General features: G+C 30.1%; 4 protein-coding genes across 13 annotated transcripts; 2 read left to right on the forward strand and 2 right to left on the reverse strand.

The window, feature by feature from the left end:
* Positions 1-431: 431 nt before the first annotated feature.
* On the forward strand, positions 432-7,715 carry LOC127070779 (phosphatidylinositol 5-phosphate 4-kinase type-2 alpha). Of its 3 annotated transcripts, none has more exons than XM_051009211.1 (9): positions 432-1,051; positions 1,871-1,968; positions 2,393-2,503; positions 3,336-3,518; positions 4,299-4,437; positions 4,508-4,807; positions 4,873-5,048; positions 5,157-5,299; positions 5,380-7,715. In XM_051009211.1, the coding sequence occupies exons 1-9, from the start codon at positions 914-916 to the stop codon at positions 5,565-5,567; spliced, it is 1,476 nt and encodes a 491-aa protein (XP_050865168.1). In that variant the 5' UTR covers positions 432-913; the 3' UTR covers positions 5,568-7,715. The 3 variants fall into 3 exon arrangements, with proteins under 3 accessions (XP_050865168.1, XP_050865183.1, XP_050865177.1); XM_051009220.1 differs by lacking the exon at positions 432-1,051 and adding an exon at positions 1,099-1,329; XM_051009226.1 differs by lacking the exon at positions 3,336-3,518 and having other exon boundaries at positions 437-1,051.
* A 62-nt stretch (positions 7,716-7,777) lies between these two features.
* On the reverse strand, positions 7,778-12,481 carry LOC127070770 (kinesin-like protein KIF23). Of its 2 annotated transcripts, none has more exons than XM_051009186.1 (15): positions 12,271-12,479; positions 11,354-11,914; positions 11,094-11,270; positions 10,821-11,019; positions 10,539-10,677; positions 10,270-10,469; positions 10,079-10,183; positions 9,911-9,996; positions 9,689-9,819; positions 9,513-9,616; positions 9,315-9,419; positions 9,089-9,235; positions 8,744-8,995; positions 8,390-8,626; positions 7,778-8,299 (listed from the first exon to the last, which is right to left on the reverse strand). In XM_051009186.1, exons 1-15 carry the CDS (start codon positions 12,288-12,290, stop codon positions 8,114-8,116), a joined length of 2,649 nt encoding a protein of 882 aa, XP_050865143.1. In that variant the 5' UTR covers positions 12,291-12,479; the 3' UTR covers positions 7,778-8,113. The 2 variants fall into 2 exon arrangements, with proteins under 2 accessions (XP_050865143.1, XP_050865152.1); XM_051009195.1 differs by having other exon boundaries at positions 8,201-8,299; positions 8,416-8,626; positions 12,271-12,481.
* A 344-nt stretch (positions 12,482-12,825) lies between these two features.
* On the reverse strand, positions 12,826-13,667 carry LOC127070830 (CDGSH iron-sulfur domain-containing protein 3, mitochondrial). Its single transcript, XM_051009328.1, has 2 exons — positions 13,523-13,667; positions 12,826-13,256 (listed from the first exon to the last, which is right to left on the reverse strand). Exons 1-2 carry the CDS (start codon positions 13,586-13,588, stop codon positions 12,903-12,905), a joined length of 420 nt encoding a protein of 139 aa, XP_050865285.1. The 5' UTR covers positions 13,589-13,667; the 3' UTR covers positions 12,826-12,902.
* A 6,015-nt stretch (positions 13,668-19,682) lies between these two features.
* Positions 19,683-23,287, forward strand: LOC127070807 (uncharacterized). Of its 7 annotated transcripts, none has more exons than XM_051009264.1 (4): positions 19,683-19,837; positions 20,137-20,473; positions 20,680-20,862; positions 21,691-23,287. In XM_051009264.1, exons 3-4 carry the CDS (start codon positions 20,688-20,690, stop codon positions 22,017-22,019), a joined length of 504 nt encoding a protein of 167 aa, XP_050865221.1. In that variant the 5' UTR covers positions 19,683-19,837; positions 20,137-20,473; positions 20,680-20,687; the 3' UTR covers positions 22,020-23,287. The 7 variants fall into 7 exon arrangements, with proteins under 7 accessions (XP_050865221.1, XP_050865253.1, XP_050865262.1 ...); XM_051009296.1 differs by having other exon boundaries at positions 20,137-20,311; XM_051009276.1 differs by lacking the exon at positions 19,683-19,837 and adding an exon at positions 19,872-20,013.
* The last annotated feature ends 2,871 nt before the right edge of the window (positions 23,288-26,158 follow it).

Here is a 26,158-nt window from a genome sequence, read left to right on the forward strand (position 1 = left end):
TCCGTTATCTATTTAAATCTGTTCGATTCTAATTTCATAAAATAAACAACGATATATTTTGTAATAGTATAGATAAGATTTCGTTATTGCGGAAATAAAGTATAAATATAGATAGAATCTTTACGCATATGTATCACCAAGTACCGTGCCAAATTTATAATCGATTCTTAAGATAATATTTTGATCGAGCTTTATAAATTGACTCCTCGTCAAAAGAAAGATGTTTCAAAACTAAAACACTATTTCTTTCGAGTTCGTTTCTTTCGATATTCCTTAATGACCATTTGATTTGTTTGTATTCGATTAGAAAGAATCAAAAAATAATGAAAGAAAAGACAATGATGAGAAGAAAAAAAAGGTAGTAGTGTGAAAGTCGCAGTGCCGGTGACCGGCGCAGATATCGCATATCTGCAGAACATCTATAGTCGTTGCGGCTCGCAGGTGGGACATGCTCCCGTACGCCATTTTTAAAAGGAGCTCTCAGTCGCTAATCAGCAGCCGCGCGGTAGAGTGCGAAAGTAACATTGGTTAATAGCGGCTTTCTCGTTTACGAGACTTGTACGAAAATTTGTTTCTTTTGTCGATATTGCGAGTGAGAAAATCGCGTGATATTTTTTTGATGCATTTTGCGATGACAACGGTGTGACTTAAGGAACGTGCGAATCGTGAATCGAAGTGCGTCGGTAGTTCCTTTATCTGTCGCGACTGGGATTTGGTCGGTGGTCGGTGTAGGTACGATCGAGTCTGGTCACTCGTTAAACCGCGCGATTTAGAAAGAGAAAGGAGATAACTAGTGAAAGAAGGAGAGACAGAGATATCGAGAGAGAGAGAGAGAGAGAGAGAGAGAGAAAAGAGACAGCAGACAGCATAGACCCTAGAACCAGAGAACCATTACTACACAAAAAAAGGCAGCATGTCCAGTGCGCCGCAAGTTTCCAGCGGGCTTAGCAAGCTCAAAAAAAAACATTTCCGTGTGAAGCATCAAAAGGTTAAACTCTTTCGTGCTAACGAGCCGCTCTTAAGCGTCTTCATGTGGGGTGTCAATCACACGGTAAGCGTTCATCATTCTCGTTCGTTTGAGAAAGAGAGAGAGAGAGAGAGGGAGAGAGAGACGTGTCGCGTTTATATGACAGCACGTCGTATCGTACGTCATCGCGATTGCCATTTTCTCTATTTATTTCATCGACACGATCGGCGATACTTAACGAATGTTTAATAATGTTACTTTTCCATGGGATTTTTATCTATTTCCAAGCTTCGTACAGCGCGCTATTTCGGATTGTGCAAGACGACGTCACGCTCTGAAAAGATTGAAATTTTTTCGCAAAAGTATCCTTGTATATTTCGCCGATCGAATTCGTCCCATTACTTCGATTAAATTATAAATTATGTTTATAGATCGACTTTAATTTAAGATTATGTATTGTTTGTTACATAGAGATTATTTTTTGTTAAATAGTACTGCTATTGATACTTTTACTTTTTTGTTAGTGGTATTACAATTTTGAAATAATATTTATTTACATCTAAGAATAATGCAATCCATTGCATAACATGATATTTATTTTAAAAATTTAAGCCATAGAAATTTTTTATGGTGGATATTACAATATATATATATATCTTTTTTATATATACATATTTAACATCTTTATATACAGATGTCATTACCTATAGTTGTCTCATTACATGTGAATAAGCCTATAAATATTACAAATGATATTATATATACAAATGTAATATGTATTAAATGTATGAATACAATGCTTTTTAAAGATGTTATTTAATGTTATAGTTTATAGTATATAGAATATGGATTATTTTCTTTTTTATAATATTACTAATTAATATTGCATTCTTATCATTACAGATAAATGAACTTAGTCATGTTAATATACCGGTAATGCTCCTACCAGATGATTTCAGAGCTTATAGTAAATTAAAAGTAGATAACCACCTTTTCAACAAGTAAGTCTATATTTTGATTTTATATGAATATTATAATTATTATGTATTAATTATAGAAACATTTTTAAGGAATATTTTTAAGCATGAAACATCTTAGATTATATATCTTAATAATTTATATATATCATTTTATTTAGTATTAGGTATTTATATGTCTTATATTACACTCAAGTGTCTTCGGTATTTTCAAGCAATCGTTACTTGTAACGTTCATGAAGTATCATTAATGTAAATTTAAAGCATGCCAGTCGGCTAGTTCATTCTAAATATACCACTTAATATTAGATTGGTAGGTTGGTCACAGCAAACCAGCCTTTAATAATAGAATCAATGAAGGTCTTTCTATGACCCAGCATTGTATTAGTAAACAATGCAGGTATTGATTTTACTTCAAATATTTTATTATATCAATTTCTAATTACAGAGAAAATATGCCTTCTCATTTTAAGATCAAAGAGTATTGTCCATTGGTATTCCGTAATTTGCGTGAAAGATTTGGCATAGATGACTTGGATTATAAAGAATCTATGACAAGGTAATATAAAGAATAATTCAATTTTAAATTATATACTATCATTGTGGCTGCCATAATGTGTAGTTTTACTTCACATAAAATCAGTTACTGTTTTATTACATACATAAGATTATGCGATAACTTACATTTTTATAAATAGCAAACAAGCATTTGAAATTTGTGATGTGAAGTATAAACATTGGTTAGTGGTTCACATTGCACGTACACAAGAGAACTTATTGTTTTGTTTTCTATGAACAAATTGCCACTGATAAAATGAATGTACTCTTTACTTTGCATGTCAGATACTATGTTTACTTATTTGTTGATGTAGTATCTTTCTAAAAATTGTAATTTTGAGAGAAAATAATCTATCCACACTTTGTTATTATGTATTAATTTTTTTATTTTATATAATTGTTAAGATAATGTTTTTTAAAATATTTGAAATAAATTAAATTCTCTCAAATATTAACCATTGTGCTTTAAAGATCTTTGTTTGTATGTTTGTCTTTTGCTAGAAATAAGAAAGCATGTATGTTTTAGATATTGGTATTGTCAGTAATAATAGATTGTTTGAAAATTTTTTGTTTAATATTTTGTTTCTTGTCATTATTGTAAATGTAACAGTGGATAATAAGATAATAATACTATCATTGTAGACATTTGTAGATATTTTAGATATTTTTAGTTTAGTGTAAATAACTTATATACAGTTCTCTATTTGTAAAGCAAAGAATACAGATTTTTCATACGGAGATCATGTGACACATGGAATCATACTTTCCTGCATCAACCAAAAGATAATTGGTAATAAATAGTATGTCTTGTAATACAAAAATTTTGCTAATAGATGTCGAGCATATAATCCTTCGCGACGTTCGGGTTTGGCCACACTCAGTGGGAGGACTCATCAATTGGTTCAGCGTTCAGCTACTGCTCCCTCAATAAACTTTACTCCTCCTCCTTTTATATCTCAAATTCCAGTCTTAAGTAAACCACTACGTACCTACAGTTTTAAACCAAAACGCTTGAGGTTAGCCAGACTTGATTTCCCATTTTGTGCGTGTCTTGTGGTTAACACAATTTGATGAGTTTCTCTTTGACGACAGAGATTCGGCACGAACTTTAAAGTTGCATTAATTATTTTTTTAGTCCTATTTTTATATGATCTAATAATAGTATATTAACATTATTCTTCAAATACAAATTCAAAGAACTAAATTTTGTTTAAGTTAAGCATGTGTAAAATTGAAGTGTTCAGGTATATATTAGAATTTTTATTTTAATTTATTAAAATATTTGAAAAATCTTACTGTAACCTGACAAATATGAAAATATTTTATTTGAATCAAATAATTGTATAATCAATATTGTTGGAATGTACTAAATTCTATTATGGTTGTGCAATACATATTTGAAATTTGTACAAGTAGCTACAAATTGACATGGTTTAATAATCTATTTTTATTAAATAATGAATTTGTAATATGGTAATAATTCATTCTATGTATTATTTGGCTTTCCAAGTTTTGCTTTGTGCACTGTTTGAATGTTTGTTTGCTTGGTTTTATGTTTCATAAAATATGATACTAATTTAGTTGCCTTCTATTTATTTAAGATTTTACTACTTTTATGTGTAGAGAATTTCTTTATCTTTTTTATTTTAGTTTTATTAGCTTTAAATTACAGATCAATAGCAGATATATCAATATGCTCTATAGCTTTGTATCAAATATACTGAAAAGAATAAGATACAATATTACAAAAATATATAGTTGTATGAATTAGATTTATTATATTTTCTTTTTCACAGGTCACAACCTATACTTGATGATTCATCAGGTAAAAGTGGTGCTAAATTTTATCAGTCTTATGACAAACTATTTATTATCAAAACTCTTACAAGCGAAGAAGTTGAAAGGATGCACTCGTTTTTAAAACATTACCATCCAGTAAGTAGACTATTTTTCTTCAATTTCATTGATACAAATACAATTTATTTTATGTAATATTATTTCTTAGTATATCGTGGAACGACATGGAAAAACTTTACTACCACAATACCTTGGCATGTATCGATTAACAGTGGACGGTGTTGAACATTATGTTGTTGCTATAAGAAACGTGTTTTCTAATCATTTAACAACGCACAAAAAATTTGACCTAAAAGGTTCAACTGTAGATCGTGAAGCATCTGATAAAGAAAAGGAGAAGGATCTTCCTACATACAAAGATAATGACTTTGTTAAGGAAGGAATGAAAATTTACATAGGAGAAGAAGCAAAAACAAAACTTATAGAAACTTTAACTGCTGATGTTGATGTGAGCATATTATCAATTATATATTACTTTATGATTAAAATTTTCATGAAATAATTATATTACAGTTTCTAACAAGATTACACTTAATGGATTATTCCTTACTACTTGGTTTACACGATTGTGCTCGTGCGGAACAAGAAAATAGAGAACGTGCAGAAAGAGAAGAGGATGAAGATAATCATGATGAAGAAGATGATAGTGAGTCTGGTAGTGGATTAGATTCTCGAGGCCCAATGGGAGAGTAAGTTAGTTATTATTTGCATATTTATTGATTATATTATAGATTAAAATTCATTTAAAATGCTGTATCTTTTATAATATTATAAAATATTATTTCTATTTCTTTCAGTCGTCTTTGGGGTTGGAGTGGAGTTACAGGTATGGCTACACCACCAGAATCACCTCACGCAGCATTAGTACGTGATACGAGCCTTCAATACGAGGATGCAATAATACCTGAATTAGATATATATGCTATTCCTAGTAAAGAAGGTAAAATAAAAAAAAAAAAAAACGTTTTTCTTTTTCCGTTTATGTATCTATGATTATTCTATCTTTAATTTTTTTGCTAGGTGCCCCTACAAAAGAAATATATTTTTTAGCCATAATCGATGTTTTAACGCATTATGGTGTACGTAAACAAGCTGCAAAAGCAGCTAAAACAGTGAAGTATGGTGCCAATGTGGATGGTATATCAACGTGTGATCCTGAACAGTATGGTAAACGATTTATAGAATTTATGAGTAAAGCCATAGAATAATTTTACTATTTTCTATTACGGAACTTGTAAAGATGCATAAAGAATCTAAGGATCGTGGAGGTACTACCGCTTACACTTTTGTGCTAGTAAAATATGACAATGAGGAATATTATCGAAGGTTTCACTAGTAAAGTTTACTTACAGAACGCGACACCAAGTGCAGTCCTTAGAATGCCTACAGTTAGAGTAAAACGTCATTTTTTTTCTCTGCACAATTTAAAATGGCGAATTTATTCTGAACTGGTATTCATTGACACATTATTTTGTCATGTAAAATTACTTTAACCGTTAAATTTTTGCACGAACTTTGTATGTCATACAATTAAAATTATTCTTAAGCTTAAGCTTATTTTTTGACTGAGTCCGTGCTTTAACTAATATGGTTATGTTTATATATTGTATGTACAGAGACTTTTACAGAGAGAGAAAAAAAACTTTATAACATAGGAATTTTTTCATCTACTTTTAATCCGCTAATTTTATAACTAAATAACAATGATGCTGGATAAAGCATTCAATATAGTTTATAGAATTGAAGTTGTAATAAAATATGACACATGGATTTAAATTCTAATTGTTTATGTGTGTATCATGTGTATTCCATTAGATGGGATATACTTACAAACAATAAGGACAAAAATATAAATTGTAAATGTTAATCTACCGTCATTGGTACACATAATGCTTTACAAAAGCTATGATAATTATTGTAAAGGGCAACAGAATTATGGTATTAACAAGTTATAGAGAAAAATATCCAAAAATAATGTTGATGTTATATGTAATAGTACTCAAGAAGGGTATAGTTAAACATTCTGCAGAGACTTACTCACGGTAAGTCTCAAGAAATCAGTAAAACGATTGTAGCGTTTTTGATTTCATTATTGCAGGATTGAGAGTGAGAATTAAAATATTTAAAGTAAGACATATGATTGGAGGAGTATTCCAATGCGTTTTTCATTTTGGTAGTGTAACAAAGAGAATATAAAATAATATATGTGCAGAAAACACTATACATAAGAAGGCTTAAAATTAAATACATATATAAATATAATAAAACTGAGTAAATGTTATAAAATCTGTAAATCTCTAATTTCGGTTATATACTGTATATTGTGAAGCGATTTTATGTTTGGATACATATTCGCTTAGCTCGTCGAAAATCTAATAGGGAACAAAATTAATTGTATGTACCTATGATGCGCGCGATATATGTCTCCTTTAATTTTTGGCATTGCTTATTGTAAGAAAGCTGATGCCATGATAAAGCATCATTGTGTATGGATAGTCATTGCAGTTATACACTTTTTGCTTTAAGTATTGTTAATGCTATTTTTGCAAGTTTCTAAGAACAATAACCGGTAGCACAAGAGATTACTCTACAATTCTTTAAGCATAAATTGAACTAATATTTTACTTAAGTTTTTCCAATACATGTCGTTTACTAGTTCTTTCACATTTGATATAAATATATCTATTGCATGAAAGAAAGTGCACCGTTGCATAAGACTATTTTTAAACGATTTAATAATCGATTTTTATAATTTGTTAGGATTGATCACGATATAACAACTAATTACTTTACCAATTAAGATATTCATCTAGTCTCGATACTTTATATGATTTTATACATTGTCAGCACATTAAGAATATAGAGGAGATAACAAAATTGAATCATATTTGACAGTAACTACGTTATGCAGTATCGGTTGATATGATACGCTCAATCTGTAGCATATAGAAATTGTATCATATATATAATTAAATTTTGATTGCAACCTTTTTATTATAATGGCACTGTTCTAAAAAAAAAATGTTTACTGCAAATATGCTTCCACAAATCACTGCTCTATAGGATTTTTTCCATACTCTTTTTCTATGAGATATTTCACATAACTTGCAAGATACTTTTGTATTTAAATAATATCAATGAAGAATGCTACTATTAATATGTTAAATTTACCTTTTCAAAGCGGCACTGTATAAAAATTATGTATATATTCAGTATTTTGTTGATGGCAATATATCCCAGGTTCTGTTATTATAATTGTACTATTCACTTAAAATGTCTGTTGTATAAGCTTTGGGGAAATAAGTGGAGACCTAAAATCCACAGAACTCGAATAAAGACACATTATTAAAAAAGAATATCTTGTAACATTTTTTTTTTATCGAAGGTAAGGAAATAAATGAATTCATTATTGTAAACATTCTCTTTAAATTGTTTCTTCTATTGAAAGAAAGTGAGCACGTACAAGTTGTTCTTAAATTAGATCCAGATCTAGTAATGTTCTTAACATATCAACATTATTGCACAAAATCAAATAAACCATCTTATTTGTAGAAACAAAGTATTAATGTTAAACTTCTAATAATAAAAACAACATATAGACTTTTACTTAAGTATTATACAAAAACATATTTGTACTTCCGTACTTCTATACAACAAAAGCAAAGAATAAAATAACGAAAAAACATTTTGATTTATCCTAAAAAAATGACAAGAATTGCAAGAAGTCTAAAATTAAATGTATTGAAATAAATTTTTATACGCGAAGCTTTTTTGAACCAGTCTCGATGGATAAACAATTATCTGAAGAAGTCACTTGATCCTTGTTTCGAGGACTTAAAGTGACACTACGTTTTTTTGTAACAGGTGATAATTGTTTTAAATACTCCATGTCGTTAAATACTACTTGAGCACCACCACCACATGTTGGCAATATATCACCCTAAATTAGAAAATCAGATCAATGAATATTCAAAAAAGAAATAATATTGGATTTTTATCTAAATCATATATATCAAGTAATTTTATAAACCTTGTATAACTTCGTTTCTAGTTCACCTTCTTCATCTTGATTTTGAGATATAAGACAGTATCGAGATGCTTTGTTCGTGATATCTTTTGGATCTGTTAAATGTGTAACACTTCGTTTACGATGCATTACAGGTTGAAGAATTGTACCAACTGGTACCATTGGAGGAGGTCGATGATCGATCCATCTGTCCACACTTTGTGATCGCCTATATCGTGGATTAACTACCGGGATTCTCTCCTAAGAATATTTAATATTTCAGATTAATATTAGATTATTCCAACAGATAACTAAACATAATTATGAGGTTCTTTTTTTAGTTAATGTATTATTATTAACATTGAAAGTACTATATACTTTTGTATTAATGTCTCCAGCGTCAGACTCCAACATTTTTGCTAACGCTTGAACCGATGTTGTTTTTGGAATAGTATCTACAACTGTAGATTCAGCAGTAACGTTAACTGTGCTTGAAGTAGCAACTTCGGGAATATTAATTGTAGTTACTGGTACAGATTCTTTACGAGGAATTGTTACATCAGTCGTATTATCATCCACCAATATTTGTTTAACTAACTTCAACTTATTTTCTTTTTCCTTCATTTGGTTCTATAAATGTCATAATTATACACAGTACATTTAAAATAGATATAATTCACAATGTAATATTATAAAAATTTTATTTATCTACATCTTACGTACTTGTAAAAGTTCTCTTTGTTGTTGCAATTTTGTTTCCAATTCTTTATTCATTTTTGCTGTTTCTGCTTGAATTTTATTATTGTACTTTTGCTTTACTCTTTGCTTATCTATTAATCGTTGATTGAGAGACATGTCCTTATCCCTTAACTAAAAAACAAAAAAGATATTTTTTTATCAATATAAATATTTTGTCATTCGCTCATGCATCTTATAATATTTATATCACCTCTTGTTGTAAATTTCTGATGGCATCATTTGCACTGTTTAATCTATACAATAAAGTATCGATCTGTTCTTCAGATTTACAAACGAGATTTTCCAAAATAGATATCTATAATGTTAAAAAATAATATATATATAATATATATATATAAGTTTTCTTAATACATATTTTTATAAGAAAAATAACATAAACTCTATCTACTTTTTCCTTTTGTTGTTCATTTGATGCTTTCAATGTTGCATTTTCAATCTTTAGAGAAACATTTTCTCGTTCCATTTTTACTAACATATTTCTAAAGTTGTTTTCTGAAAAGATTTTCTTAATTAATTTTTGTATAATAATTCTAAAAATATCCGTTCTTTTATTTAAAAACATACGCTTTTGTTGCAAATCTCCTCGTAATAAATTTCTCTTTTGAATACGTAATTCCAGAAAACGCATCAGATTAGTGATCACTTGATCATTATGTGGGTTTGTCATTTCCATGTCTGGAAAAGGGCTACCAAGGCTAAAATGAAAACATACATTTATACTATATAACATTCTTACTTAATTATTATATTTTGGTGTATTACACTCTCTCTATATATATATTGTACCTGTATACTAATCCTATATCTACTTCTATGTCTGCAGCATCAACATTGCCTGCTTTTTCTAATCTGCTTCGTGCTTCTTTAAATATCTAAGAAAGAAATTAAGCTTAAAACATAAAAAAATATATACCCTATTTGATAAGTAAAATTTTTAATGATTTTATTTTCTACCTTATTCATATGTCTTCGCCCAGGAGTATAGCCTAAATCTAATTTGGAAGTCACAGATCGTGCGACTTGAACTTCCTGAGTTATTTCTGCAAATTTCATTGCTTGCTATTTAAAATAAAAAAAAAAATTTGTTTTCTTTTTCTTCCTATATTACAATCAATGCATCATTTTATTTATTTGTCAAAACTTACTATTGTCTCATCATAGTCTTCTGCTCTTGGATTAACACATACAATCATCCTAATCTGTCCTTCACCATCAAAATAATTTTTGAATAAATGTGTAAGTTTCGAATCACGATAAGGTATCATTTTGTTGGTACCTTGTATTTGATTTTCTCTAAGAATTTCTAAGCACGTACGAAGTGTCATTAATGAGTTGTTTATATTGCCTGCATAAATAATGTTATATATAATTATTATATAGAATTTTATTTATTATTAAAAATAATTATAATTACCTGCTTCTCGCAGTCTTTGGCCCGTATTTTTAGAACGATTAGTACGCTCTGTTCCAGCTAAATCTACTAGTGACAACTGACTGATACAAATAACACGTTTATCTTGTACAACTTGCTCTCCTTGAGAATCTAACGGTGCCTATGCAAAAAATGAAATATCTCATATAAATCAAGTAGCATATTAATGCAAAAAAAAGTTTACATTATTAATATGATAAATTCTTATGATACATATTAAAGATAAATTATATATTTAATTTAAGAAAATATGACATATATAACCTGCACAAGCCTTATAGTGAAAACACTATGAGATCGACTTGATTCAGCATTTAATGCAGTATGTGCTACTCGTCTTCTTCTTTGTCCACGTTGAAATACCTTACATGCTTCTTCCGAATTTTTTACTTCTATTTCAGTAACACCATGGACATACATATTTCTATATCCATCTTCACGTATAATTTTACTCTGTAATGTTCTAAATTTTATTTCATATATTATTACTATTTTAAGAGATATGGAAAAAAATATTAATGAAAAATGTAAACTCACTTTGACCTTACTTCTTCATCTTCAAGTAAATCATATACGCTATTGTTATAAATTTCTATGTATGTTACAAATACAGCATATCCATTATCCTCATCAACTTGTAACATATTTATTTCATCTGTTGGGCATATAAAACTTGGTCTATTATCATTATTATTATCCATTTGTTGGATACCACTGTAAATAATTGAATTTTTTATTAATGAAATATAATGTGTAATAATTTCAATTGATTATCTATTATTGCGTGAATAGTTTACTGTCTGTATCTTCCATTTTGAGAGTTGGCAAAGTCTAAGTTGAATTCATTTTGTCTCTCAAATTGTATTTCTGTTTCACTTAGTACATCGAAGCCATTTAATTTGTCTGGTTGAAATACAAATCTTTTGGTTTGATAATTAGCAATACTATTAAACAGGACGTCCAAGCAATATGGCATAATTCCAGCATTATGAATATCTCCAGTCATTGTGTAAGTTTTTCCACTTCCTGTTACACCATATGTAAATAAAAGACTATTTTCTCCATTAATAAGATTCGTCACAAGTGGTAATGCAACTACGTTAAATATTTCCTTTTGAGTTGTATCATCCCCAAATACTTTACTAAACGACGTTTGTATAACTTTACTGACATTACGAAAATTTATTGCTGTTTCCGGAGGTGTAACAATTATAGTAGTACTAGAAGCAATTTTCATACATGAAACATCTGTAGAATTTAACATTGGCCTTATGCGGCAATAAACTTGAACTGGTTCTACATTATCAGTTTTCGTTTTAGTTGCTTGTTTTCGACTTGTAACAGGTGGTTTCTGACGCCTATAGATATAACAGAATTTATATATATAATTAACCAATGATAAATATATTTAATACATTAAAACTTGTAAAATCATACTATATCTATTTTTATATTAGTTATTTCATGTATTATGTATATGTGCGTGTTTGCTATTCATTATTTGCACGTGTTATAAAATTGTTGTATAATTATAGGTTGTAGAAATTATGGTATATCATATCATTATATCAATTTAAAAAATTATTAGAGTTTGCACAGTATATTTTGTAAACTCATTGTAGTTTCTATAATCATGGCATTGTTTACAATGATTTACCGAAAACACGTGGCGGATATAGATAAGATAAAAATATATCATTTAAACGAAACTTACGCTGATTTTATACTGGACATGATAAAATAATTCGAATGTTACGAAGGAATGTTACGAAGGAATGTTACGAAAAAATGGAATATTATAATAATATCAATGCATCATGATTATTCTTCTCTCGTCGTATTTTCATATGAGATGTTCGTTACAAATACGTAGTTTAAAATTTGAAACTCAACACAAACCTAAGTTTAAAAAGACACTAGAGAGAAACCAGCATTGAAGTTAGTGCAATTGAAATAAGTAGGTTATATACAGTGAGATATACAGTAAGTAGTAAGTAATAAAAGACTACGTTGGTAAAGAAGTTACAAGTACTATTTTATCGACCAATGATAAAATTGCTAACAGTTTTTTAATGTTATATATATGTACATAGTTTTCTGAATTTTCTTTCCGAGTTACCATGACTTTTTCTTAAAATAAAATCTCAGATAAAAATTATATTAAGATTATATGTATTAGTTCTCAATAATAGTAGCTACAATAATAATAATAGTTCAACAAGGATGAATATTTGAACTTATGTGAAGTTAAATAAATGTGATATAATAATAAAAGAAAGACTTTGTTTTATTTATGAGTAACATAATATTAAATACAAGACAACGCTTATATAGATCTATATGAGCTTAACGTTTTAATTCTTGGATATCTTGTCTTTTGTGAGTTCCATCACAAAAAGGTCTATTCAATGTTTGTTTACAATTACATAGCCAGTAATCTTTAGTCTCTGTTACAGTAAATCGAACAGGCCGTAATTTAATTTTTAAAAATATGTTTTTATGAGTACCATCACAAAAAGGTTGTCTTTTACTTTGCCCACATGTACACCAATGATAGATTTTTCCAGCTTCGCAACGTATCTTGAAAGGTTTCTTATCATACATTGCTCCAGTTTCATTTTGTTCAGTAGCACTGAATATTTCTTTTAATGGATTTACAGGTATCGAAGGATGTTCGGCTTTTGTGCTAAACAATATTACCTTTAAAGCAAAAAACACGTTATTTATTATTTGACATAATAATGCAATTATTGAAAAATATATATTTATATTAAACAAAAAAATATACAAAAAATAAACATTTATATATTAAGTAAATGACTATAATAGAAATAAAGTATGATATAAAAAATTTTGTTTGGTTAGGTTAAGTTTTGATCAACTTGAATTAATTTATCGTCACTAAACGACATTTCGTTTGAAAAGTCATATTGATTCGTCATATATGACTATTATTTGTAACTTACTTTTTGATATTTTGGAACATTTGTGCGAATAAATCGCAGAAATTTACTAGTTACAGCAATATTCATTGCGTACACACTACTAAGAAGTATGAATCTTTAATGATTCAGATCAATGAAAGCTTAAACACGTGATATTGAATTTGACGTATCTACAGTGAAAATTCAATGATTAATTATCGACAGAAAATCAATGACTACACTTATTGATAGCTAGTTTTTACCGACAAAATTAATAATTCGTGTCATTTACCAACGGATACTCTTTACCGATAAAGTCAATATCTTCATGTATCTACAAATAATTTCGTTCGATGAAAATTGAATAAGTTAGATAATATAATATGGAATTTAATCTCGAAATATTTTTCTTATTAAATATGACGACAACAACTTAAGGAGTATTGTAAATTAATATAATATATTACAAAGTTTGATATTTTTCAAGTATCATTATTTTAATTTTGCAATGAAACAAGTAATAAAAGATGAATATTTCAAACGGTGTAAATTTATTTATTGATTTTTTGTCGTCTCTTATAAATACTTATTTAATTAATGATATAAGTATACATAGATTTATAGAGTAAATGAACGATCCTTGTTCATTACGCGTTTTGTAATTAATGTAATTAATACTGTTTTGGTTTTACGTTACCGTTACGTCCGATTACAATCTAACTAATACATTCAATCTGAAAGTTATAATCACAGAATCTCTCCAACAAGCTGGAAAATACAGAATTACCATTCTTTTTCCTCCTTTAGAATTCTAATTGATAACACCAATATAACGTGATATTCTTGGCAACTGAACAGACAAATGTACGTTTAAAACGTCAATTAAATGAATGTTCAATGAATTATTCAGGACAATCATTGATTGTCATTCTTAAAACTTTAAACTTTTTCTCTTTTCGTCCCCTTGACCTTTTTTTAATTCTTTTTTTAGATTGAAATAACGGCAACGAGTCGTTGATAAGATCGACATGTTCAGTTATCGTATCTCTACGATTTAGATTAGATTAATCTATTGACGTTTCTCGATCGTTACCGATCGCCGCTTAATGATTTTTTAAAAGTGGAGAGATGTTAGTATATACGAACATATGTATATATAAAAGAAAAGAAAAGAAAAGAAAAGAAAAGAAAAAGAAAAAAGAAAAAAGAAAAAAGAAAAAAGAAAAAAGAAAAAAGAAAGAAATATATTTCGCAGTGAGAAGCATCACAATGATATATCATCATGCATGGAGTATACTAGATCCTATAATTTCATGTTTCGTGTTCTTGCATAATTTGGCTGCGTTTGAAATGGCACTTCCTCTTCTTTCGTTCATCTTTATTATTGGGAAAGGAATTAATTGAAAAGGTATAAAATAGAAGAGTTAAAAGTCTATGTAAAATCGATAAAAATCTTTTAAAGTTGAGAAAGAAAAAAAAGAGGGGTGGAGAAAGAGAGAGGGTTGGTTTTACGTCGAATTCATGAGAAGTTTTACTAATAGCTTTGCACGAGCATGGTAGTGAATTGCCTAATCGTTTCGCGATGTCCCCGTACCTCGGTTGAATATTTTAAAAAAAGTGAAGAGAGTGTTATTTCCCACAGGAGGTGAGAAATTTTACGGACATGCGAGAATATTAAATGCCGATTTTCATCTTAATTTTCTTATGTACTTTCGGCAAACGAGACTCTTACGTTCTTTTACATATTTTGAAAAATCAGACGATTAATCGCAAATTAATTTTTTCTATCTTCTATTACTTTTTTTAATTGGGATATAAGAAGAGAAAAAAAAACATATAAAAAGAAAAACAAAGACGAAAGATGAATTTCAGACTAAAAAGTAAACCTCTGAAAGACAAAACGGACTGTAGAATTTCAACGATATTTCGTCTAACGTTTATAATCTTCATAAACACATGATGTAATTTAATTAGCGTTCCGTGTAAAATGGAAATAACGCAGTTTAGATTAGCTGTCGTCGAGGGGCTTGGTTGCTTTTCAACATTTTCCTTTTGACTCACTAATTATAATTATCTCATCGTTAAAGCTTGCTTAAACATTTCCTTTGTACATTTTCTTGATTTTAACTTTTTGAAAGGGTTGTTCGTCTGAAAAACTGACCTTTGTTTAATTCGTTTCTTTTATATAAATCAATGTGTTCCTGCATGTTCACATATATTCGTACGTACGCAGTACTGCATAAATACGTACGTAGATTTTATGTAATACGTAAATATAAAGTACGATAGAATGGGAATTCCGAAATAAAAATACGTGATCCGATTAATTTGAAAATCTTCTGTTCGTCCCGTGATATGTAGTATGTACTAGATTTAAATTAACGATTTTATGTCGCGAAAGGTACAGGAAAGGAAACAAAAGCTCTCTCTCTCTCCCTCTCTTTCTTTTTTTCTTTCTCTTTTACTCGGAGCTCGTATCGTGTGCGAAGCGATAACCCATTTTGTGAATTTTTCTTTCTCGTTGATCGACATTTTCGGACTAGAAAGCTTCGTTGAAAAGATAACACCGAGAGGGTTGTTGAAGTCATGTGTTTCCCCTGTTTTTCTTTCAATTCGTTTACCTCGGCTTATGATACGTTTTGTGATACCTACGTGGTAGTAGTTCAAAGAAAATTACGAGCAGATCGTTAACGCAATATCGTGTATTATTGAAATTTATGGTCCCTTTCGGCACGATAGTAATTTTGACGTTGAGCTTCAAGTACAATAGGTAATAATGAAGTCGAGATAACGATTACCGATCGTTCGTCGTATTAAACGAAAACGAGGAAATTCTAAATCGTCGATATCCTACATACGTTCTGATCGTTTAAACTTGTGACCGAATTGTTCCACATTTAAATGTATTAAATTAAATATTTTCATTTCTCATCAATGTTAATTTCGTTATCGAAAATCCGTCCAAATATTTCTTTCTTTTTCCTTCCTTGTGATATCGAATACACACACACACATATATATACATATATTCTTTTTATAGAAAAGAAAGGAAAAAGAAAAATGTTTTACAAATATAAATATGTTCTAAATTAAAATAAAAAAATGTAAGAAGACGACGTAACCGAAGAGAAATGTCCGTTCGTATTTCGAACGTAATTGAAGGACTTTGATCTTGGTGATCTTATTTACGCTGTGCTTACGGAAGGCAAGAAGAATCTAAGATAGGATCTGGTTAGTGTCCGAGCAAATCGAAGTAGCCTTAGTCTAATCATTCTGGACACTCGGAAATTAACAAAAGTGTCTCAATGTAGAAACTTTTTCATTTGTCAAGACGGATTTTTGTGAATATTCTGGGATATCGTAAATATGATTTTTTTCTGATAAGAAGGAAAAAAAAAGGAGAAGACAAAAAATATAATTTTGACAATTACGACGATTTTGCAATGAGAAATTCAATTGATTATTTTTTGATTAACTTAAAACACGATATTCTTGTAAATGCCAGCAAAAAGATCTATTTACATTTTCTCTTTTTATCCTTTTACACTTTTCTACACCAAGACAGTATTAATATGTGTACCTAAGGATAAGGCGTTCACACATTTTTGCTTGCTCTGGTCTGTCAGACGAATCTCCAAGTCTTTCTCGTCGTCCTTCATTAATCATGAGCCTCGTCATGGTACATAAGGTACCCTTGATGAGACTAAATCACCCTGTGGAAAGTGAATTTCTTAGCTCGCCGATGCCTATCTTGAATGCTTTAAAAGATTTAACACACGGTTCTACATATCTCGATTATCTACGTTGAAAGGCTTGCTTCGTACTGCTATTCTTTTCTTCCGATCATATACTTAAGAGTATAATATTATTTCAATAATGGATAATAGCATGAAGAGGAGAGAAGAGAAAAAAAGGTCATTGAATGAGGATTAAAAAGAAGAAAAAAAAATATATTAGCTCTTTCGAAATAAAACTGATCTCGAAATAAAATGATGGATATGAATTAAAAAAAGAATAATAATAATAATACAAAATAAATAAATAAATACAAGATGAAGAGTACTCGAGAATCTCAAAGGATTAACTTCTTCTCATTTTCCTTATTTTTTTTCTTCTTCTTATTCACGTAAAAACCTTTTACGATCCATAGTTGTTTGTTGCAAGCTTATATTCTACTTGCTTTCTTTGCTTCTCGTTCCTTTTACTCTCACTGATCGTACCCCGGAGGTTGCAGGAAGATTAAAAAAAGGGTGAACACTCGTTACCCAGTCCTACAACTAAGAAAATTAAGGTAGACAAAGTAGAAGAGAAAAAGGTACCGTGTCTTTACTGCTCGCTTACTTTCTCGAGATGTTGTTAAAAATCGAGCCATTTACAAGATATCCTACGTCTACGAGAGAAAACGTAATCTTTTACGCGAAATGTTTACTGTTGATCCGTGGAAACGTAGATTATTTTTGTCGACTGTAATACCCAGTTATCTACAACTACGACGATCGGATTCGAAGATCATCGTTTATTTTTTTTATTGATTATAATTATCGATTATGACTATACCTTTAACAAATGGGCAGAATAAATAATCAATATTTGTTGTCAGAAAAATATTTTTGTAAATGGTTAAAAGAGAAAATGTTTTATACAAACCAACCATCGATGATATTTTTTATTAATGTTGTCGGTAGCTAATTGTAATTATTAACGGTGACATATGTGCTATGTAAAGAATACAGACTCGTACACGTATACACACGCGCGTGCGCGCATACATAAAAGAAGAAAATAACATGAAAATTATTAATTATTCATTTTTAATTTTATATCCTTTCAATTGTTATTCGAACTTGAATAAAATATATAAATACACATAAAAAAAAAAAATACATAAAAATAAAATAAGTATATATATTCCTCGTAGGTGTGTAATAATTTGAATATAATATAATAATTTCGAAGAAAGATGATAAAAGTGAAAATTGACTTTCCCGAGGCGATAATCGTCTCTCGTTTGTACTCTCGATCGAGAACACGTTGCGTGCTCGTAATCGAGCATTAAACGAGATATAATTAACGTCGACGAATCGTTCTGATTGCCACGACAATAATTTTTTCACATATTCGTTCAAATTCCCATTAGATTTTCTAATAAATCAATTGATTATACGACAATTATACGACAATCGAAATTGTGATAATGCTTATCTCCATAAGCGATCGTTCGTTCATCAATAGATGAAACTTTTTCGACGTTTTTCACGAATTTTCTTTCTTTATTTTTATTTCATTTGATTTTATTTTTTTTCTAATATTCTTCAATCATAAAAGCCAAACAATATATCCGGCGAAGTACTATCGAAAAAATTCCAATTCACGTTATTTGAGCGCGCCACTTAATAACAAAACAAAATAAATAAAAAAAGAATAATGTCAAAAAAAGGAAGAAAAATAAATAAAAAAGAAAGAAAAAACAAACATTCCAATGTAATTTAATGAGATACCGTTCGAGAACGATACCTGTATATCGTTTTGATCGTCTTTTTCGTATTATTAATATTAAAAAATAAATAAATAAATAAATAAATAAATAAATAAATAAATAAATAAAAAAACAAATAAAAAATAAGAAAGATATCAGATGTAAAATCGATTATGTAAATTTATAAGGAAATACGTAAATACATCAGGTATCATTTGTTACAAAATATCTCATAAACAAAAGTTCTTATAAATCATTGACGATTTAAAAAAGGTACTCAAAATAGGAATGTGATCATATTCATTTTCGACGATCGTAATTCGATGAATGAGAGAAAGTATTACGACATTTTAAGCGAGGGCTTTCCGAGCGAGTGGATGGGGATGATAATCGTTTTGTTTAAATTGTTGGATAAAGGTAGAGATAAAAAGAGAAAGAGGAGATAGATAGACAGACGGATAGATAGATAGATAAATAAATAGATAGATGGATAGATAGATAGATAGATAGATAGATAGATAGATAGATAGATAGATAGGGAGGGAGGGAGGGAGGGAGAGAGAGAGAGAGAGAGAGAGAAAGAGAGAGAGAGGGAGAGAAAAAGTAGATATGTCGATGTTTAACGAAGAGGGTGTCGAGCTCGAGCCGGATTGGTGGAACAGGAAGGGTATCTGTGGATTCTCTCGTGGGTGGTCGGGCGAGGGTATATAAAGCGTTTCGCGGCTCATGGGACACCACAGTTGCTTCTACGTGTTGCTTCACCTGCATTTCGCTTTTCTGCGTTCGCGTTTCACCCCGATCGCGAAAGAGAGAAAGAAAAGAAGAGAAAGAGAAAGGAAGAGAGAGAGAGACAGAGAGAGAGAGAAAGAGAGTGAGAGGAGGTATTCAAGGAAGGGTGAAAAAGTTTTTCTTATCGGTGCTCGCGTTTCTCCTATTTTTCTTTTCCCTTCTATTCTTTCATTCTTGATATTCGATCATTTTTACGATGGCAAAAGTTATCTTTTAAATTTCGCGAAAATGAAGAAATAATGTCAATCATTTGACGTGAACGAACAACGTAAGAGTGCGTGTGTCCGAGAGAAAATTCTTTTTCTTTTTCTCCTTTTCTTCTTGTTTTTTTTTTCCTTGATCTTAACTAGCCCTGATTTGATCTTAATCCTTTATCTACCTTTTCTCGTAGAAAGAATCAAGTAATGAGATTGTACCGACTTACAACTCGTCCTCCGGCAACGTCAATAATCATCTAATCAAGTTATAAATTAGAAATCAATTAACAAGTGATATCTACAAGGGACGAATTACAACGAGAAAACGCTATAAATTTCGTTTTGAAGAGTTTTGGGACGTTCGGAAACGTTAGTGAAGGTGTTACGTAATAATAAATTGAAACGTTATAAAATTTGGACTCCCTGTTTTTTCTTTTTTTTAATTGAACATTTGATCACAGAGCTTTCGATAATCGATCTTCTAACGGTCCAAACTTTGCAGTACTCGACAACATTTCAATCGTAAAACAGGTATTAAAGAAATAGGATCAATACAATTTTCGTATCATTTTTTTCTTTCTTATTTCTTTTTCACGTTTTTTTTTTTTTGATTTTCAATCAATAAATGTCTCGATAAAACTGATCGACGAACGATTCGAAAGGGTAAAAACGAAGATGTTCGCGGAATAAATTAGATTCAATCGAATGAAAAAGATCTTTTATTATTTTACTCGTAGGTGCGAGAATGCACTCTCGTGGGATAAAATCATCTATGGTGCCGACCTTCGGTAGTATTCAATTGATAACGTGCCTGTGGATCGGGTGCGCCGTTTGGTGCCTCGTGCAGGCCACTGATGGCCAACATTTCTATCTTCAAACTCGTTACGGCAAACGTGACGTTTCACGTGCGGACGTGCCAGGTGAGCATTTGATCTTTCTTTTCGATCTTTATCTTTTCGATTTATCCCCAATCACCGTAGGATTTTATTTCATTAGTCGATCCCATTTCCGCTTGTTTCTTTTCTTTCATCTTCATTATGAAATACATTAAACGTTGGTGGAATATTCATTAGAGAAGTTTTATAATCGATTTACATGAGTGAATTTTTTTTTTCTTTTAATTCAAATTTTTCCTCGCTATTATAAATTTTAATATAATATTCATGTGTGATCATATTAACATAATACATTCTCCACACAAAGTTTATAAGAAATGATTCTTTTTTACAATAAAAGTAAAATAATAATAATAATATAAATATATAATGAATAACATTCAATAGAAATGTTATAACCGGATATAAAAATCGATATTCCAAGTGTCGTTCGAAAAAACTTTATGACAAATATACGATAAGAAACATATCATTTTAATTGATCCATTTTCGGTTAATCCGTGTTATATTTCGTAACGAAGTAAACCAAATGACACGTATTCAAGAATAGCAGGATCGATCAAAAAACCAATTGTTTCTCTTATATTAAATACCATCAAAAGTCTTTTTTTCCTCTCTCTTTTTCTAATCATTGATAAGGTGATCGAACTATAAAAAAGTGACCTCCCTACATACTCTTCATTTACTCATTAATTATAACGTTTTTATTGAAAAAAAAAATCAGAAACATGTTTCTTTTTTTTACAATTTCAAAGACGAGAATTTTCAAAACTATATATATATATATATATATATATATATATATATATATATAATTAACAACATTGTGTTTTTAATTTCATTGATAAATAGTACGGTACGAGCGTTCAGCGATCTATCATACGAATGGCCGATACGGACGTAGCGAATCAAAGATTTCAGCGGAACCATCGAGACCGGTGAAGATTGTGCCAAGAAACAATATGTTTTTCCTGGGGAGTCGATATGGTAAAAGATCTCTCGAAGATCAACGAATGATTTATCATTCGGAATATCCTTTGGAACGTCTCGATGCCGTTCTTGAATACGTGGACGAGGCTCGGCGAATAGCCGAAGCGAGAAAAAATCAACAGGAGGATTTACGAGAAGAAGATGAACGACAAGATGACCTGGAAGCTGGACCAGTTCTTCCCTTTCAATAAGCTTGAATCATTTTATCTTGATAGCTCGTTCGTTTGATCGTTTCTCTCTTTCATCTGAACGAAAGTGATTTCTTTCATTTTCTTTTGTCTTTCTCTTTTTCTCTTTCTCTTTCTCTTCAAATTTTCAATAAAACTTTGCGAGCAAGTTATCAAACCCCTACTATCCAAGATATACATTTTCAAGAAGGAACTCATTGGATAAACATCGAAAGAAGGAGAAAAAGAGCGTTCATAGTTTCTCTCTTCGATCAGGACGAATCACGACGAGCTTGATGTTTCTCCTTTTAATTTGTAGATAAATAGAATTTTATTCCTATAAAATGTATTCTATGTATATGTATATGTTTATATATATATATATACATATAGAAATATAAATATATCCATAAATATATGTGTGTATATGTATACATATGTAGATATATAACTCGTGGGAAAGATGAAATAACTTCGATGAAAATATATGAAATTTCTTTTCAACGTATTACAACTTCCTTCATTCTTCTTTTTTTTCTTTTCTTTTTCTTTTTTTTTTCTTTTATAATACGTTCCTGGATCTATTCTCTTTTCTCTTTCGTCTTTTTAAATGAGAAAATAGATGTGTACATATATGTAATTTGTCTCGGTGAAAAGAACGACGTTCTCGTTATATTGTACGACAAAGATCTCCTGAGAGGATGATAATTGGACCGCTGCGAAAGAGTCTTAATTAGATATTAATTAGAAAGTTAGTAATGAGATTTCTTCTGTAATGCCAAAAATTATCTTAAGAGTTTTTTCTTTCTTTTTTTTTCTCTTTCCTTTTTCTTTTCTTTTAAGAATCGTGCATACTGAGAAAATCTTTAGAAAAGTTGTTTGCCTAATTGATTAGCGAAGATTAGGGATCGATTGTTTTTCAAATCCTTCGAGGAACTCTTAATCCTATTTGGGACCTACTTTTGAAGCATCCGTGAGAGAAAGTAAGAGGAGCAGCTTGCTGGCGCCTGTTCTCGCTTACTCGCATGCTTTCGAGAAAGTAAAATCTTCTTTGAGCGTATAGTAGTAGTAGAATCGCTTGATAGGGAGCAACAGATATATGTATACATATATAGATACATACATATATAAAATGTTTCTCGATTTTCGTCCACCCACTATACTTCGTAACGTAGAACGTAGGATCATCGTTGATCGTAATTTTACCGACCTCGAGATCAAATTTCATGGATAACAAATTTAACGAGATAAATATGTATGTATAACATTAAAAAGTAATATTGAAAATCGTATCTAAACATTTCTTTCTTTTTTATTCCTATTCAAACGTGATCGTTATACTGTGTTTTATATTAAATTAATACATATTCACCAATTTAATGATCTATTTTTATGAATAAAACAGTATTGCTCTGTTAATATTCCACATATAACAGGTAACCGGCTTTTTATCTCATAGATATTTCTTATATATGATCGTTAATTAATATTTACGGTAAAAACTTGAAACGTGAAATTGACGACGTTGCATCGGAGTCGACGTCCTCTGACGATTCGATCGTTCGACGATTATTATACCGGATGACGTTGGTACACATACAGACAACACGCGAGGTCACCGATTAGATTTCACTCTTTTCGTGATGTCACCGTGAACATACGGATGGTAATCATCACATACGTACGCGGAAACTTTCATTCACGATTCTCTCTCATACAACAAATTTTTCATTTTGCTTTTCATTATTTTATTCTTATTTGTTTTTTTTTTTTTTACTATTAAATTTAAAACTCAGAACATTCTTTTTCTTTTCATCTAATTCTCCTTGTTTTATATTGAATTAGAAAAATACGAGTAATATTGTCAGTATGTGATTGTCTTGCGAATATGATCTATTAATAATGGCAGAAATTGATTTTAATAATTCTTCTCTCTTTCTCTCTCTTTTTCTCTTTCTATCTTCTTTAGTCTATCTGTCTGGAACAAGAACTGCCATGAGTTTACTTTAATTACGAAGTACAAATAACTGAAAATAAATATATACTCGTAGTCAACCGTACTATTTTGGATCTCGTTTCAAAGCTGTTTCTATGGCACATTCGTTAATTATTAGTCTGAATGTAGGTTCAATTATTATTTGACTCTTCGATGAATACATAGCATAGAATATCTACTTGTTCGTAATACGACATCGAGAAACTTTATAACGTGGGTGATTCGAGATTTTTTTTAGAACAAACAGAAGGTATAAATGATAGATGATAAAAATAAAACATATGTCTTGTTAAAAAGCAAAGAAGAAAAGAAAAAAAAGAAAGATAAATTTAATTTCAACAAAAATATTTATAGATCATTAAATAAAATATCATTTTATTATCTATATGTAAAAATATGATATATATGATGGTAATGATTATGTCCTTAATTACTCTAAATTCAGACGTATAATGAATTTTTGCGATTGGCGTTAAGAGATTCCGAAATTAGAGTAGAAATTATCCAAATTATCGTAGAAATTAGATTCATCCTGTCGCGAGACTATTTCTACCATTAGGAAGACTTGAATAATGTATTCTCATTAACTCACGATTTCACATTCGAGCGTTTTGTTGCATTACCACCCTTTTACGCGTCGCCTACGTCATTTGTTTAACAAGTTCGATCCGTCGTAATATCGTTCTGCATTTGATAAAGACTAAATATTATGTAGTTCGAATTTTATTCCGTAATTGAATGAAATGTTGGTATACGAAGGAACAATACGTAAACAATTGGTTCGCTTGTTGATTTTAATTAATTAACCGTAAAAAAAAATAAATTATAATATATATTCGACGAACGTGGAATAAACTCGACGGAAAAAGTGAAATAATAATACGTATGCAAATAATTCATATGCAAATAATATATATGCAAATAATAAATATGCAAAAGATATACTTTTCGAAAGCGATTCGCGATTCTTTTCATTTTTTTCTTTTTTTATGTTTTTTTATTTTTAGAACTCGATCGCTTAATCGTGCGAGATGGCTACATAACGTACTACATATGTATGTATATCATACGTACATACGTGCATATGTACATTATACATACATATATACATTATAAATATATGCGAACGCAGAGACATTGGACTTTCGAGTTCACGGAGAAAGTTTTGCTCTAGCACTCGACGCCTGCCGACCTATAGAGAGGCGTCTATATAAATAAAAGGAACGTCGATGATCTCGCTCTCCGTTTCGACCCAGTTTTTTTGTTGTATGCACCTTGCAGCTACGTGGCATTCTTCTAAACGCAATCACTTCACCTTCCTAACGAATAAACGTATAATTTTTGATGCATGTTTGTGAATTTAGTAGATATTTAAACTATTCAATAAATATGTATTTTTCTCTCACTTTTGATTTACGATCATCGTACATAATATGTTATTGTACAAGAGAAATAGAGAGAGAGGGAGAGAGAGGGTAGAAAGAGGTAGAGAGAGAGAGGGAGAGAGCAGTGAGGGAGGGAGAGAGAGAGAGAGAGAGAGAGGAAGAGAGAGAGAGAGAGGGAGAAAAGAAAGAGAAAGAGAGAGAAAGGAAGAGAGGGAAAGAGAGAGAGAGAGTTACTCATTACGCATATTTAAGACCGTCATTCACTTTCGTTTTCATCGTCTTGGAATAGAATTAGCACATATTTTCTATCTTCGTGACTGCAATAGCAGATTGTTTGATTTATTTAAAAGAGCTCAAAGAAAAAAATATATTTTTATAGATTTAAAGTATCAACGGGAAAGATAATTGAAGAGAATATAAAAAAGAGATTGAAAGAATTTTCAAGGAAATAGATATCTCTCTTTCTCTCTCTCTCTCTCTCTCTCTCTCTCTCTCTCTCTCTCTCTCTCTATATATATATATATATATATATATATATATATATATATATATAGAGAGAGAGAGAGAGAGAGAGAGAGAGAGAAAGAGAGAAAAGGTCGTAAAATGAGACAAGGAAAAAATGGTTGTCGTAGTCGCGAGTGATCTCTCGCGTCGTCTACGTTCTGAATATATAATTTTATCTTGACACGCTTTCGCCCGTCCCATATAAACGTCACCTAAATCCAGGACTTCCTCTTCGAGAAACGCTCTTACTTTCTTCGTCAATTCCATCGGCGTAACAT

Source organism: Vespula vulgaris, chromosome 1 (genome assembly GCF_905475345.1).
Source record: "Vespula vulgaris chromosome 1, iyVesVulg1.1, whole genome shotgun sequence".
NCBI lineage: Eukaryota > Metazoa > Arthropoda > Insecta > Hymenoptera > Vespidae > Vespula > Vespula vulgaris.

Coding starts and splice junctions, on each gene's coding strand:
- LOC127070779 (XM_051009211.1), top strand. CDS start 914: ATGTCCAGTGCGCCGCAAGTTTCCAGCGGGCTTAGCAAGCTCAAAAAA. Junction 4,808..4,872: donor CTTTAACTGCTGATGTTGAT/GTGAGCATATTA, acceptor ATTATATTACAG/TTTCTAACAAGATTACACTT. Junction 5,049..5,156: donor TCTCGAGGCCCAATGGGAGA/GTAAGTTAGTTA, acceptor TATTTCTTTCAG/TCGTCTTTGGGGTTGGAGTG.
- LOC127070770 (XM_051009186.1), bottom strand. CDS start 12,290: ATGTCCAGTATAAAATCAGC. Junction 10,678..10,820: donor TCACTATAAGGCTTGTGCAG/GTTATATATGTC, acceptor TTTTTTGCATAG/GCACCGTTAGATTCTCAAGG. Junction 10,470..10,538: donor CCAAAGACTGCGAGAAGCAG/GTAATTATAATT, acceptor TTATTTATGCAG/GCAATATAAACAACTCATTA.
- LOC127070830 (XM_051009328.1), bottom strand. CDS start 13,588: ATGAATATTGCTGTAACTAGTAAATTTCTGCGATTTATTCGCACAAAT. Junction 13,257..13,522: donor ATGTTCCAAAATATCAAAAA/GTAAGTTACAAA, acceptor TTTGCTTTAAAG/GTAATATTGTTTAGCACAAA.
- LOC127070807 (XM_051009305.1), top strand. CDS start 20,688: ATGCACTCTCGTGGGATAAAATCATCTATGGTGCCGACCTTCGGTAGT. Junction 20,863..21,690: donor TTCACGTGCGGACGTGCCAG/GTGAGCATTTGA, acceptor ATTGATAAATAG/TACGGTACGAGCGTTCAGCG.